This window comes from Anser cygnoides, chromosome 5 (genome assembly GCF_040182565.1).
Source record: "Anser cygnoides isolate HZ-2024a breed goose chromosome 5, Taihu_goose_T2T_genome, whole genome shotgun sequence".
NCBI classification, from domain to species: Eukaryota; Metazoa; Chordata; class Aves; order Anseriformes; family Anatidae; genus Anser; species Anser cygnoides.
Window position 1 is genome coordinate 20,806,498 of NC_089877.1, and position 15,157 is coordinate 20,821,654.

Below are 15,157 nucleotides of genomic sequence, written 5' to 3' on the forward strand. Positions count from 1 at the left end.
CAACTGGAAGCGGGACCAAAAGCTCCCGAGGGGCAGCCCCCAAAGCTCCCGGGGGCCTTCGGCCGAGGCGGCGCCGCCTCCCCGGGCCCGGCCCGGCCCAGCGAGGGGCGGAGGCGGGCGGCGGGGCGGGCCCGGAGCCGCCGGGAGCGGGCGGAAGCGGTGGCGGCCGCCATGAGCCGGCTGCGGGAGGAGGACGACCCCTACGTGGTGGAGGAGCCCAGCGACGAGGAGCGGGCGCTCAGCAGGTGCCTCTCGGAGCACGCGGAGGGCGGCCGGGGGCTGCCCTTTCCCTCCGCTGCCCGCTGGGGCCGGTAACCGCGGAGGCCCGGGCCCGGCGCCTTGGGGGGGCGGGGGGGTCGCCTTTGTTGGGCTGAGGCTGGAAAACCGAGGGGCGCCCTGCTGAGCCCAGCCCGGCTGCGGTGGGGAGCGTCCCGGGCCCGGGAGGCATAGCAATTTCACCCAGATCCGTGGAGAAGCGCCTCCCAGTATGTCCCCGCAATCTAGGTGTTCGTTCCCCAAATCAGTCGGTGTTTTAAGCTGGTAGTGTTGATGAGATCCGTAACGTTTCGATCCTTGTAGCTCGGAAGATGAGGTGGACGTGCTCTTACACGGCACTCCCGATCAGAAGCGGAAACTGCTACGGGAGTGCCTGACCGGGGAGAGCGAATCCTCCAGCGACGATGAGTTCCAGAAGGAGATGGAGGCCGAGCTCAACACCACCATGAGAACGATAGAAGGCAAATGGAAATCACCAGAAATGGGTAAATCGCACCTAGCGTCTGCTTGTGCATGACACCGGGTGAAGTGGTGTCTGGTTAAGGACTTGATGTGCTCTCACAGCTAGAGGGGAGGTTTGTGGTGGCAGTGGGGGGCTGTAGGAAGCCTGTGGAAAAATCTTAAAATGGCTGATCGCTGCAGAAATTGGTCACTAGGTGCCACTTGCAGAAATGCGTTTGTTTTCATCATTTTCTAAGACTTGTTTTGTTGTTTGTGAACTTGTGATTCCCTGTTTTACTGTGAATTCTCTTTGTTTGATCTGTCTCCTTTTTCCCTGGTGTCTCTTTAACTTTGCACATGTATTTAGAAGTCTCAGGAGCAGGTTGCAGCCTCTAGTGGCTCTGGATGCTATCAAGATTTGGTGCCCTTTCTTGCACAAAAGAAAAGCATATGTTGGATTGAGATCCCAAATCAGATGGGGAAAAGAATCAAGAAAAATACTCATCTCTTCCTCCCTTAAGTGCTTAAAATTACAAGTTACATCAGATAGTAAAAATGTGTTAAAGACTTACCTGTTCTGGAGTTTGTGTACTATTTTGGGTGCAATAGATTGATTGCTTTGGTGTTGGAGGAGCGTATGTTCTAGTTTTGTACCTAGTACAAACGCCTAGTGAGGTGTTTTAATTTCTGGGGAAATACGTGTCGTATTTATTTTAAGGTAGGAACTTTATTTTGCATCCAGCAGGTTTAATAGTTTTTCTGTTTTAGTAGACAAACCTGATCCTTCAGTTTTGGTTTTGCAGTTAAGAAGGTGTAGAAATGTTTATACTGCTACATGCATCCAGAACAGAATAGGATTTTTGGGGCGGACCAACATGTGACAGCCAATCGATCTAGGTCTTTTATGAACTACTGTGGTCCTGAAAAGTAGCAAGTTTTTTTCTTGTGAATTTTACTTACGTCAAAGTTTATGACAATGTGCCACATCTGTATTTCTTCTGCATGACTGAATAAAAGAAACCTTCCTTTGAACTGTACTGGGGGTTCGTCTCAGAGAAAGTGAGCAGTTCTACTCTGAGAGAGCACCTATAAACGAAATAACGCAAGTAGTGTGGATGATCGGGATATGGGAGTAAATTGGGAGAGCTGTTACTTAACACACCCAGAATGCTTCTGAGTAAACTAACTTGGAAATGAAGGTTTGTTCTGGACTATACATTAGTTATCCTTTTGGTGAGATGTTCTTACAACTTCTCTCTCCAATTACGCATATAGGTACTTCCTCAAGCACTGGGCAGACTGGAGATGCCACCACTTCGAAATACTACGATGACATTTACTTTGATTCTGATTCAGAAGAGGAAGATAAAATGGGTAAGTAACTGAGGAGAGGAGGGCATTTTAGGAGACTACCATCTCAGGTCTAGTAGAATCCTTGTAGGGGGGTCAGGGACTCTGAAGAGAGCCCTCTGGGGACAATTACCAGCCTATATCATCTCAACAAAGTTCCTGCAAATTTATGATGTATGCCAATCTACGTAAGACGTCTTAATCCTTTGGGGCGGTGCATTTGGAGTAGAGATGAGCTAGATCTTTGATTTAGTTTAGTTATTGCAGATGTTTTAAAGGAAAATCAAAAAATTCACATTTTGATTTAAGTAGAGAATCGTCTCATGTCCAACTGATGTAATGTGTACTTGCACAAATCTTTACAGTTACACAGGATGCCCAGAAAAAAAGAAAACATCAGCAACGTCGGATTCTTTCCAATGATGAGCTGTTATATGACCCAGAAGAAGACAATCGAGACCAAGCGTGGGTTGACTTACAAAGGAGGAGGTAAGAGACTGTAAATAATTGAGCTGTAGGATGCTTAGCTGTTGTGGTTTAACCTGGCTGGCAACTCAGCACCATGTAGCCATTTGCTTACTTCCCCTTCCGCAGTGGGGTGGGGGAGAGAATCGGGGTGGGGGGGAACAACTACAAAAAAAACCACTTGTGGGCTGGGATAAATACAATTTAATAGGACAGAAAAGGAAGGGAAAAATGATGATGATGATGATGATAAAAGAATATAGAAAGAAAGTGATGGACAATGCAATTGCTCATCGCCTGCCAAACAATGCCCAGCCACTCCCTGAGCAGCAGCAGCCTCCCTGCTCCCCGCACCTCCCTGGCCAACTCCTGCAGTTTTATTGCTCATCGTGAAGCCGTAAGGTATGGGACATCCCTGCAGCCACTCTGTGTCAGCTGTCCTGGCTCTGTCCCCTCCCAGCTCCTGGGGCACCTGATGCTGGCAGGGTGGTACTGGTGAGAGGCTGGAAAGTCCTTGGCTCTGTGTGAGCACTGCTCTGCAACAGCTAAACTATCAGTGCGTTATCAGCGTTATTCTCATCCCAAACCCAAAACACAGCACCATACCAGCTACTAGGAGGAAAATTAACTTTATTCCAGCCAAAAGAGGGCATTACCACAAAATGAAAAATTCCATTGAACGTGGTGACTATACAGAAAAATGCTGTCAAGTCCACACAGTGAGAATATTTTTGCCTTAGAATTTACAGTGTATGAAATTTAAAAGCCTGTAAAACTTCTATGTGCATATAATGAATGTGCTAGTTCAATAAGCCAGTTTTGTGTATAGATCTTATCGAAAGAACCACAGTGTTAATGAAAAGGTTGTCATACAAACAGAACAAAGCTGCCTTACTTGAGTTTTTTTTGAAGGATAAATTAGAAAAATGCTTGTTGAAGCAGAAGGGAAATGTAAATCTTGAAAAACACAACATTAATGTATGTTGCCTGCAGAGATTGCACTTAAGATACCTGCCTTCTCCAGGAAGATGATTATTGGGCAGAAGTCCACATTAGATGTACGTATGTCACCAAATGAGAATCCTCTGAACAAAATAAATGGAAAGATACTGCTGCGTGTTTTTTCCATGCAATGCTTATGTTTATGTGTTTTGAGTTAATGAAAAAGGTCTCGAGAAGGAGCCGGGTACTTACTGATGTATCTTAATACAAAAAGAGTTCTTAAGGTTGAATTGATGTGTGTGACAGCAAGGGCACGTAATTTCACTTTTTCTGTCTCTCCTCCCTTCTCCAATTGGTAGGTACCGTAATCAAAGAAAAGGGCTGCGGCAACAACAGACAAAACCTTCAGCTGTTCCAAATAGCGATGCTGTTTTGAATTGCCCTGCCTGCATGACAACGTTATGCCTGGACTGTCAGAGGTAACTATTGAACAATAAGGGGTCTTCTTGCAATGCCTCTCTTCTGGTCAGTTGCATTTTTAGTGTACTCAGTGATTTGATCAATTGAGCCTTGCAAGGTGGAGCTAATAACAAGAAGATGAATCAGATGTAGGGGTGAATTCTAGTTTCAAAGAATGGTGATGGTCAGTTTAACATGAAGCATGGAGATGAGGAAGAACAGGGAAGAACTTTAGTATAGTGGAGAAGGTAAACTGTTAAAAAACATCATGGAGATTAAACAGGAAGTTCACGCTGATTTTTTGTTTTTAGAAAAATATGTTAGCTTGATGTTTAGAGGTATCAAATTATTCCAGGTTAACTATTATTTTCATGTTAAAGTTTCATTTTTAGTGGATGATTAGGCAAAATCAGGATAGTAGTATATTCTTAATTGCTCTGAGTGTTAGCAGTTTTGAGTATAGTTAAGTAGTACCTGGAAAGCATGTTTTGCAGCTCTCCAGTATTTGACTGCACTGCAGACCTAATTACTATTGTGAACTTGTGCAAAGGAGAAGACTTTTGCACTGAGAGTAATGGAGAAAGAAACCCTGTGAAATGAGGAATAAGCTACCCCAAATTTACTCAGTACTTTTGGTAGTTGAAGGTGAAATTCCACAGCAGCCTAAAATCATCTAAATGCTGGGTGCTATTTCCCAATCTCTTCCGTTTGCTGGTTCTGGCATTCTGTGACTGTTCTGTAGTTAAGTATTTCAGTTTGCGAAGCTCGCAGAAAACTGTTTTTATCGTTGGACTGGTCTTTCGTGAGTTTGATAAACTAAAATAGCTCAGCACATCATTGTACAAGCACTAAAGACCCAGAAGTCAAGATAGGACTTCTGCAGCCACCTGTTATGTTGGTTTAGGCTGCTCTAAAACTGCAGCCTGAGAGACATGGTGTTGTTGCAGCCCTGAATTTGCTATGTGCTCCAGCTATGCGGTTGTTATGCAGATGACAGCTGAAAATCCATTTTATTATAGACAGATATTTTTCAAGTGTGATGTATCAATGTTTGTTATTTATAGATAGAGAATTTCAGGCTTGCAACTCTAGTTTTGTGATTTCGGTAGTTGTGAGTTCTGCTTATAAAACTTCATACTTATTTGGCTTTCAGCCCTTTGACATGGTACTTCCTACGTTTAATCCCATTTCTAGTGATGATAACCAATTTCTTGGAAGCAGAGTTTTATCAGTGGTATGACTTGCATTTTCTCCCCTTCTCCGTAGACATGAATCTTACAAAACACAGTACAGAGCAATGTTTGTGATGAACTGCTTTGTTAACAAAGAGGAAATTCTGAAATACAGAAAGAAGCTAAATAAAAGAAGCAAGAAAATGAAGCACAGCAAAGAAACTACCTCTGTACAGTCCAATCAAGAAGAGGAGGAAGTGTATCATCCAGTGTTATGTACTGAATGTTCAACTGAGGTGGCAGTGATGGATAAAGATGAAGTTTTTCACTTCTTCAATGTTCTAGCCAGCCACTGCTAATATGCAAAAGCAGCAAAAAAAAAAAGTGCACTGTTTAAGACAGTGTGAAGTATCAGAAATGCAGGCATGTTAGCATGTTTAAAATACGTTCTTTTAAATGTACATTTTAATTAGAGAACTTTATAGCGGTTGGGTTTTTGACACTTGTTGTTGTATTCCTTTTTATGAAAGGAATATGGTTAACTGCTTGCATTTGAGAACAATATTCTTTCACGCTGCCAGGTGGTTGCATCATTGAGGATTGAAAATTTTGTAAATAAAATGTAAGATCTGTGTATTATGATCATTCCCTGTGTATATACTGTCCATTATCTCAATATGTATTAGAACTGCTGCTTAGAATAAAGACGGTATAAGCTGGTCCTGTGTAGCTGCATTCATCATTTCTAGGATACTAATAAACTCTCAGTCAGGATGTCGGGCTTCTTTAGGCTGGCATTCTTGGATGATTTGCACAAATGTAGGTAAGATAAGGAAGGACTTGTCATTATATTTGGATTTTTGGCTCATTAAGATCTCAAATTGAAATTTTTATTTGTATAGATGGGAAAATCAGGTTATATCAAGTTTGGAATGGATCACTTAAATCAACATAGTAATGCTTAGTAACACAATTAGGAACTTTTAATGTAAAAATACATTAGAAGAAAATACCTGACATTTTTTTCTACTGTCCTTTTTCTTCACGGTGACATGTTTTAAGAATAAACTTATGGTTAGCTCTATGGCCATTAATCTAGTTTGTGTGCTTTTTGTGTTTCTTCAGTACAATTATGGCTTCTTTATGGAAGCGTAAGTAGCTTCTGCTCTATGATATTTAGGCTTCTTGTTTAGTCAATGAAACCACTGTAACGTTAATGTTGGATCCTTTTCTCTGCTTCTCCAGGCATACTCCCAAGAGGTGAACTATTTTTTTATTAGTAAGTAATGTCTCTTCTTTATAGCCTCATGTTTTTTAATGTTTCAACTTTTTTTTTCAAACAGGCCTTTGTTCAATCTCATCTTTAAGCTTTTTTCTTTTGATAGTACTGTAAATAAGTTGTTACATGCTCTGAGATATTGACAGAAATATTTAAGAGGTAGGAACCTGAAGAACATCATATTTTGTGGTTTAGATTACAGTAGAATCATAGGTCTCTTTGGTTACCTTCTCTAGTCCCTGGTGCTGTGTTCTACTGATCTACAAATACTGATTTTGTACAGTGTTACATGAGCCCATGAGCCTAGGGGGAAAACACCAAAACGTTTGTTCTACCGTCAGGGTTGCATGAAGCCAACACTATGGACAATAGAAGTGACAATATTAAGCTGGCTGGTGTATTGGTGGCCAGGTCATCTCAATTTTGTGTTACTGCATGAGTAATTGTAGTAGGAAAGATAGAAGAAATGGCAGAGGTGAAGTTGGCCCATGTTTAAAATTAAAAAAAATACAATATAAGTTTGATTAATGTTTTGGCCCTTCAAAAACCGAATGCTGTGGGCCATAGGCTGCTGCCGGTTTGCCCCCAGAGACTTTGAGGAATTACATTGTAAGGGAAGATAAATGACCACCAGGTTCCTATACAAGATGTATCTGGGATTAATGTAAAAGAAGCTGTGATAAAAAATACACCTGGAAAATGACAGAGTGAGCGGAGGTAGAGAGACGTTCAGCAGGATGTAAAAAGGAAAATGGTCAGTGCAGCTGTTTCAGAGTAGTGTCACTGCCAGAGTAACCATTGGGTGGAGGCCAAAACTCAGAAGGACCTCCTGGAAGTAAATCCTTTAGTCATCGAACATCACACAGGGTAGTGGACAACAGCTTCTGCAGTGCAGACTGGCATGATCTGTGCCTCATCTGGTCCACTTTCAGAGCTCCGTAAACATCCTGTGGGTTGGAAACAATGCAGTTATTTGCTTAGCTATTTGTTAATTGCTTTTGTGGACATTGTTTTTTAGCAAATTTAATATTTTAGTTTTACTGAAGGAATTTAGTACAAGTATCAGCGTTCACCTTTTTCTTCACAACTTTTCAAGAAAATAACTCACTGGTGATGATGGAGGGAAATACAAACCTTCAAATTTTTTGTCTTACTGGAATAAACAGCATGCAGTTCTTGTAAAATTTGGGTAAAATACAGACATTGTACTTTCCAGTAAAAAGAAAATCAATCCTACTGCTCTTTGCAAGCTGTAAAAGTCTAGTTTTAGTACATAGCAACATTGATTTATATTTTTTTAATCATTCCAGAAGTTTAGCTGTATAAAGCTCAGGACAGTTTGAGCTTGGCAGAAGAGTAAATGTTGTAAATGGCTTTTATTGTATTCAGAAGATTGCTGGCTTCCATCTTGTTAGGGTGACCATGGAAATGCTGAAATTACTGCTTGTTTCTCAGGAAGCAGCTCAGAATACACATGCATTTTGAACATAAGAACTGTTCCTTCTTACAACTGTGGAGGAGCAGATGTGATAGAGGATGCACTCTGTGCTGTAGGGCATACTGGCCACGATGTAGCCATCTTCACAGTCCAGGTGCAGCATCAAAGTGCTGTGGAGCACCAGGCTAAGGGTCTTTGCCCTGAACTGCTGGAAACGTGAGCATCTGGGAATGTAGTTCGAGGGCTCAGGTGTCAGTGCCAGTGGTAGCAGGAGGAACAATAGATGATGGCAGTTCCAAAGCAGGGCTAGAATGGAGCTGGGAAAGGAAGGGGAACTATTCAGAGGAGTATTGTTATTTTTTTTTGTAAGGCTCTAAATAAATATTAACAATTGCCTCCTGAGTACGTACCGTAGTGAAAAGGTGTAAGAGACCTGGACAACAGCTGGTGGATGTAGCAGGAAATCATGCAGCTGGTGTGCCTCTTGACATTACCTTTCTTCTCGTATCGGGTACTTGCTGCTGCTTCTTGCTTGCCCTATCACTCAAATCGCAGTCCCACTCTTGCAAAGCGTGGGAGCAGGCAGAACTGGGACACATTTGCCCCATATCGCTACAGCTCGCAGCTGTGAATGGGAGTAGTGCTTTATTTGTGCTGAAAACACCACTTGTCCTTGAACTTTGTGTTTATATAGAAAGGAGGCTTTCATAACTACCACTACTTTTTCAAGCAGTGGCACCAACACAAGACTCCTCCAGTAACAATTGCAACAAGCAACAGCTGTCTTGGAAAGGGACAACAGTTCTTGTGGCCGCTTGTGTGGGGGTATTAATTGTGTCAATGCTCTCATTTCTTCTTGTGCTGAAATAAATCTGCACAGAAAGTGTGTCTAAATGTATTCTGGACAGATTAAAACCGTTTTCAGATCCTGCCACATAAATAGAGACAATATTCAGTTGTCTGCCAGGTGGTTTTCTTCTGCACAGTTAGCTCCTAGTACTGTAGTTGCAATTGCAACTGTGTAAATAATTAATACATACACCCTCCCGTGACTGTATTTCCTTGCTTTCCGTTGTACGAACAGCACAGGTGAAGTTGGGGTGGGGTGCCTGCAAGAACAGAATTACGACACTCAGTGACATAAATTGATTTACTAAGCAGGATGGTTGTACTGGGTTGGTATCAGTTTCTCATCTACGGTGCACGCACTTGGCCTGTGGGGGAGGTCTTGGCTGGTGGCCTGGCCCCAGTGCCTAGAGGTTACACCTCATGCTCAGCTTAGTCACGGTGCCCGATTTCCACGTGTATACCTTTTTACCAGGTTTTTGGTTTAACTAAACTAGATTAAACTAGATTGGGGCCTTCTAAACTAGGTTGTCAATGGCCTTTCTAATCACGCAGTCCCAGGCCAATCTCTGACTTTTTCTGTATCTGAAGCCAAATAGCAGTCAGGGGGTTGTAACACCCTCTGGTGTTTGGCCCCATAAGCCTTACAGAAGTGCAAAGTTAGCAACAGTTGCGGTACAAAGTTGATCTGTAGCAGCTTTATTTTTTCCATTCCTCTGGGATTAATCTGGACAGTCAGCATTGTCAGATTCTGAGGTCTCGTTTATCTGGGCACTGGTTTGGGGAGGGCTTTACCCTCTGACAACTACACACGCTGAAGCCTTCTGAGCACACTTCCAGTGCATCACGTTGAGCGCAGCCTTCAGGTCTTCCATAATTCCCAGTGTGTCAACTCAAACGAAACAGGCTGAGAGAAAACCGTCTGCAGCAACATCCTGCTGAGGCTCGATTCTCCCCAGAAGCCGGTGGTCGGTCAGGCGCAGCCCTGCACGTCCCCCTGGGCTGCTGGGCCGGGGACGGCGACCCCTGTGCGCCGCCACCTGACGGCCGGCCGGGGCCGGGCCGGGCCGGGCGCCGCTTCTCGGCGCCTCCATTTCGGGCAGCCCGGCCCCGGAGGGCAGCGGCCGCCCGGGCGGGGCGCGGGGCCGGGCCTCGGCGGGGCCGGGCCCGGCGGCGGCGCCGGCGGCGGGAGGGCGGGTCCCGGGCAGCCGCCGCCCCCCGTCTCCGCTCGGCCTGGGCCCGGCGCGGAGCCAGCGGCGGGCGGGGAGAGCGCGGTGCGCGCCATGGCGCTGGGCTCGGCCTGGAAGCAGATGTCGTGGCTGTACTACCAGTACCTGCTGGTCACCGCGCTCTACATGCTGGAGCCCTGGGAGCGCACCGTCTTCAGTATCCTTCTGGCGGCGGCGCCGGGCCTGCCGGGCGGCGCTGGGGCACGGAGCGGGGCGGCCGCGGGGAGCGGGTTCGGGGCGCGGGGAGCGGGGAGCGGGCGGGGGCCGGCGCCGCCGGAGCCGGGCGGTCCCCGTCGTGCCGCTGCCCCGCCTGCTGCCGCCGGTCCTGCTGCCCGGGGCTCGGTGTCTGTCAGGAGTTGGGTCCGCTTTGGTCTTTTTTTTCTGGTATTTTTTTTTTTCTTGGCTTGTAAACCGGAACGCCGAGGTTTCTGGTTAGCACGAGCCTTCCATGAATCCCTCCGTGCGCGTGTTTTTGCCGAGTGGGAAGTGGGCGTGCACGCCGCCGAGCTCACTCGCGTCTTGGTCGTGCTTCGTCACATGGTGTTTTGGTGGAAGAGTGCCTGGTCCTCGGGCTGGTAAATTTGTTTGTCTCGCTTGGAGTGGGAGAGCTTGATGGATGCTAACGTGAAGGCATCTGTGTAAAAGAGTACTTAAAGGTTAGCTTCTTCGACCAGCTCTCCCACGCAGGCAGTATATCCCCTCAAGTGTTGTTATGGCATCGCAAGTGCTTCTCTTCAGCGTGTCTGTTTTGATCCTGGGTTGAAAGGATGTCTGGCGTGAGTGACCCCGAGCCACCTCCAGTTAATGTCAAGAGGCAAAGAGACAAATTAACCAAAACATTATCATCGCTTACACCCAGCGAGAAGGGTGTTAGTACTAGCGCAAAGCTGCTTTTCCTGGTCAGTTGTAAAGGAATTGGCTTTCGTTACATAAAAGTGTTTTCCCAGGTTACAGCTGTGTGATGAGATTAGTTTTTTCCTGCGTACAGTCAGTAAAAGTGGAGATAACCTACTGTTTATTTGTTCTAGTATTTATAGGCTGACTGCACACGATTGTTTAGGTAGCAGTTCTTAATTAAAAAAACAACAACACATTCCTGACTAAAATACCTTCCTCTGTTTATGCCGTGTCTGTATCACTGAAAAAACCTCCATTATTGCTTCCCTTGCGAGTAGATTAGTCATGAATATGTATTTTTTTTGCTTTTGTGTTAACTATGCATCTTTTTAACTTGGGCAAGATATTTAAGCAAATGGAAGGTATGTGTGTATGATCACATATTTTTATAAAACGCTCATGTTGCAGGGAAGCAACTGCTGCTTAACTTAAAAACCACCTATGTGCCCCAAGTATCGTTTGCGATCTCAGTTCAGCAGGGCTGTTCCTGTCCTCAAACGGGGTGCTTTCAGCGTGGCTGTGCCAGGCCTGCCAGGTGCCGTGGGGACGCCGCGCCGACACGGCGGCCTCGGGAGCTACGGGTGCGCCGACCTCCTGCGTGCGCCGCCAGCGCCTCGTGCTCCGGAGTCACCGCGAGCACTGGTACTGAAACGTGGATTTATGGGCTGACCTTCATTTTAGTGTCTCGCGTTGTGCAATCTTCTGGGACTAAAAATACACCCAGAAGCTAGTACGCTCTAATAAGCACAACGAATATCTCCGCTCTATCACAGGGAAGTCAGTCACAAAGCCTTTGTAACGCACGTGCTGAGGTAACTTGATTTCTCAAAGTTAAGGAGCATGCGCAGCTCCTCTGATTTCACCTGTGGAAATTGAGTACTGTTATCCAGCGTTATCTTGTTTGTTAATCTTCAGAGCTCTTCCTAATGTTTCTGTCTAAGCTTACTGAATCTCTGCTGGTAGTTGGTTGAAATCAAGAGGCTGTTATTAATTGAGTGTGCTACTTTTGAATTTATGAAGTCTTAAACTTTGAATGATGTGATCCTTCAGTAGTCTGGTGCCATGATTTCTGTAGATAAAGCTTTGAGAATCCTAGAGCTTGACGAAGGTTTAGTGGTACGTACATATTATAAGCTATCCTCCTGCCATCTGCCTTCTCGAAGTTCTATAAAAGGTCCCCATTTGGACTTCAACTAACAAAGTGGTCATCTTGAGATTGTTTAGCAGACTTCTTCATGTGAGGTTTGTTTTACGGATCTGCTATAGTGAGTATCTGTTTATTTAAATGCACAACTTTACTCCAAGCCACGCTGATCCTCTGAGGCTTTGTGGCTGAAATTGCTAGAAAGGTGCCTGTCACAACATCACTCATATTTTTCATTACCCTGCAGGTTTTTTGTTCTAAGTACTGTCAAGCAACACATAAGTTGAGCTTTTTGCCTATTTTCAGTTTCCCCAGGCCTCCTACCACGGTGCAGCTCGTCACTCCTACCGAGTATTCTGGTTGTCAGTTTTCTATTGCTTCTTCTACAGATGTATTCGCTGAATGCAGTTGACACCCTGTATTTTAAAAATACAACGTTGTAAGATAGTTAACAGGAAAGATTTAATGCTATGCTTATGTGACTTCTAATGCACTTTGTTTCAAATACTTTCTTCCTTAACTGTCACTCAGATTCAATGCTAGTTTCCATCGTTGGAATGGCACTGTACACAGGCTATGTGTTCATGCCTCAGCACATCATGGCAATATTGCACTACTTTGAAATTGTGCAGTGATGAAGAACGTGTTTTCACGAAGTAATCATGCTCTGAAATCTGGTCTACAAAGAAGAATGAATCTCTTAGTTTTAACGAGACTTCTACCGATGTCAAAAAAAGAAAGACACAATGAGGATTCTGCAGACTAGGAAATGAGCTATGTAGAGCAGGGGCGTGAGGTGTCCCCTATGTTGTGTTCGTTCCTTTTGATTTTACAAGATCTGCCCTTGTATAGTAGTTTTGTCTACCTTAACATTGTGATTGTACTTTGATATCAGTATTTTCTTAACTTTGTGACAGTTTCAACATTGCACTGTGAAAGCTTTTCTTAATTGTAATTTTGAGTAAATCTTAATTGCCTTCTATTTTTAATCAGAAAGTCATCTTATTAAATGGGGCTTAAAGCTTTTGCTATTGTATGGTATGCATTTGCCTGGATATTTCTATCAATGCGTTTTGTAAGAAAATACATCTAGATTCATATTAGAGACATGGATATATTCGTCTAACACTTGACAAAAAAATTAGTTTGTATGACTGAACTCAGGTGTACTGTTTTCTTGTCCAAACTTTGTTCAACAGTGTGTTTGTGCATATCACCTGAATTTGGAATTAGCAATTATTTTGAGTTTGTGTGTTCCACCTGCTGGAGGAGGGTGGGAGAGAGAAAGCATTGAGGCAGAGTGGAGGCTGCATTCATTATGTTTGAGTAGCGCTGGGGTTCTGGTCTTTTCATAGTGGGAACAAAAGGACTTTTCTTTGCTCACATAGGCCCACGTAAAGCTTTGGGACAGTACTTTAAATCAACGCTTTTTCTAGCTACCAGTTAAGTTGTACTTTTACATAATGCTTTGTTATGTTTCAGTGGTGATGGTTTCTGCTGATTTTCACTCAACAGTGTACCTGTCTATGTTTTAAGGGGGTTTTCTATTGCTGCTAGTGTTCCAAATGTGTTCTCGCTACCAATGACCAAAACATAGGGTTTTAAATGGACTCGAGTTACAACTACAGCAATAAGTAGCTGAATACTTGGCTGAAGTCCTGCCTTTTTTTCTTTTCTTTTTTTTTTTTTTTAATAGGGATTTTTTTCAGTTTTGTATTCTGAAATGTAAGATGGTAACAACCTAACTTTCTTAAGTGGAGGACTTTTTTTGTTGTTGTTTAAAAAATAAAACTTTAAAAGCAGAGCTTGGATGCCAAACTTTCATTGAGAAGTTAATGTGTTTCTGAATACTGCTTACTTTTCTTCAAACAAACAAACAAAAAAAAGACTGGTACTTGACCAAAAAATTGTGATTATAATGACCCAGTAATAATAGGTATTTATATCTTTTATGCAACTTCTTTGGAAATCAAGAATTATACCTGAGTTGTACAACAAAACTGTTCTATAAAGATACCGTATTGTGGGTTTGTATAGCTTTCTGAAAAGCACACAGATAGCAAAAAAAACCCTTTTCCATTTAAGTGCTTCGTGTATCTCTGAAAACCCCATCATCATCCTGAAGCTATAGGCAGTGGGCCTTCAACTCTTTGGGTGAACCGAAGCTTTACCGCAGTCAGTAGAGGTCTCCCACTAAATTAGTGCCTTGCTCAAGGGTGGAATTTCATATGAAAAGTACCTAAACTATTAAATGCAAGTCTTGCTTGTGTCTTGGAGACAAAAATGTCATCTGCCACTTACCCCGTGTCTGCCGAGAGGGATGCGCAAGCATCCCTGCCCAAGCGATGGTGTTATTGATTGGGTAAGGCCAAATCAGAGACCGCAGGCACGTAATCCTGCCTTTGCTCATTAAAAACTGGCTATGCAAGCATGGGCAGTTCAGTGTTCCCTTAAAAGTGGATCCAGACTTGTACATAGTATTTTAAATATATGTACGTGGAGCTAATGATTAGTTAACGTACTCGTTTTGAAGTAGAGTAGCGCAAATTGCTGCTGTCCGTGGAAAATTAAATTGGTACTGTGATGTTTCTTTGTGAGCTACCATTGTGACGGAGACAAACCTGCTGCTGAGAGAGGGCTGTAGTTGTGTGGGGGGTGGGGGGCAGCCCTCCGCTGCTGCAGCATTATGGACGCTAAATGTGATTTTTAATTGCAAAGGGTTTTATAAAAGGGCTTTTATATACTGACTTTTATTAGCTGTCTGCTTTTTGTTGTGGGGAAAAAAAGAGTAACCAGAGTCTAAACACTTGCATTGTGTTGGAGTGGGCCCGATCGATATTGTACTTGGATTCGATTTGCTAATTTGAGGAGTCATTTTCAACAGTTCTCTTTTTAATTATAAATCAAGAATCTCCTAGAAGCCTTGGACTGTTCTTTTAGATTTCAAATACTTTGTTAAAGGTGAAATAATTTCATTAATAAAATACTTTATGTTGTATCTCTGGAAGGAGGTATCTGCAATGTGATTTTCCTAAAGTTAACCTAGTTATTGGTCAAGGTGGGATAATTATGAAGCTGAGTAAGGTTTATTTATTTATTTATTTTTAAGTAAGGATGGTGTCAGGGGTTTAATTCATCATTAAATTCAAATAATAAATGAATCATAAGGTTACCAAGTTGTTTTCCCACTGCAGCCTGCTTTATTGTCGTGTTAGCTGG

General features: G+C 43.5%; 2 protein-coding genes across 2 annotated transcripts; both read left to right on the forward strand.

Annotated features, from left to right (window-relative positions):
• The first annotated feature begins 83 nt into the window (after positions 1-83).
• On the forward strand, positions 84-5,825 carry EAPP (E2F associated phosphoprotein). Its single transcript, XM_048058788.2, has 6 exons — positions 84-245; positions 580-761; positions 1,993-2,091; positions 2,433-2,556; positions 3,834-3,953; positions 5,200-5,825. The coding sequence occupies exons 1-6, from the start codon at positions 172-174 to the stop codon at positions 5,462-5,464; spliced, it is 864 nt and encodes a 287-aa protein (XP_047914745.1). The 5' UTR covers positions 84-171; the 3' UTR covers positions 5,465-5,825.
• A 4,032-nt stretch (positions 5,826-9,857) lies between these two features.
• SPTSSA (serine palmitoyltransferase small subunit A) lies at positions 9,858-13,742 on the forward strand. Its single transcript, XM_066997229.1, has 2 exons — positions 9,858-10,054; positions 12,470-13,742. Exons 1-2 carry the CDS (start codon positions 9,952-9,954, stop codon positions 12,571-12,573), a joined length of 207 nt encoding a protein of 68 aa, XP_066853330.1. The 5' UTR covers positions 9,858-9,951; the 3' UTR covers positions 12,574-13,742.
• The last annotated feature ends 1,415 nt before the right edge of the window (positions 13,743-15,157 follow it).

What these genes read in the sequence shown, in the direction of transcription:
- EAPP (XM_048058788.2), top strand. Translation starts at nt 172, where the DNA reads ATGAGCCGGCTGCGGGAGGAGGACGACCCCTACGTGGTGGAGGAGCCC. An exon ending in ATGGAAATCACCAGAAATGG is followed by an intron (nt 762 to 1,992) that starts GTAAATCGCACC and finishes TTACGCATATAG; the next exon opens with GTACTTCCTCAAGCACTGGG. An exon ending in GTTGACTTACAAAGGAGGAG is followed by an intron (nt 2,557 to 3,833) that starts GTAAGAGACTGT and finishes TCCAATTGGTAG; the next exon opens with GTACCGTAATCAAAGAAAAG.
- SPTSSA (XM_066997229.1), top strand. Translation starts at nt 9,952, where the DNA reads ATGGCGCTGGGCTCGGCCTGGAAGCAGATGTCGTGGCTGTACTACCAG. An exon ending in CTGGGAGCGCACCGTCTTCA is followed by an intron (nt 10,055 to 12,469) that starts GTATCCTTCTGG and finishes ACTGTCACTCAG; the next exon opens with ATTCAATGCTAGTTTCCATC.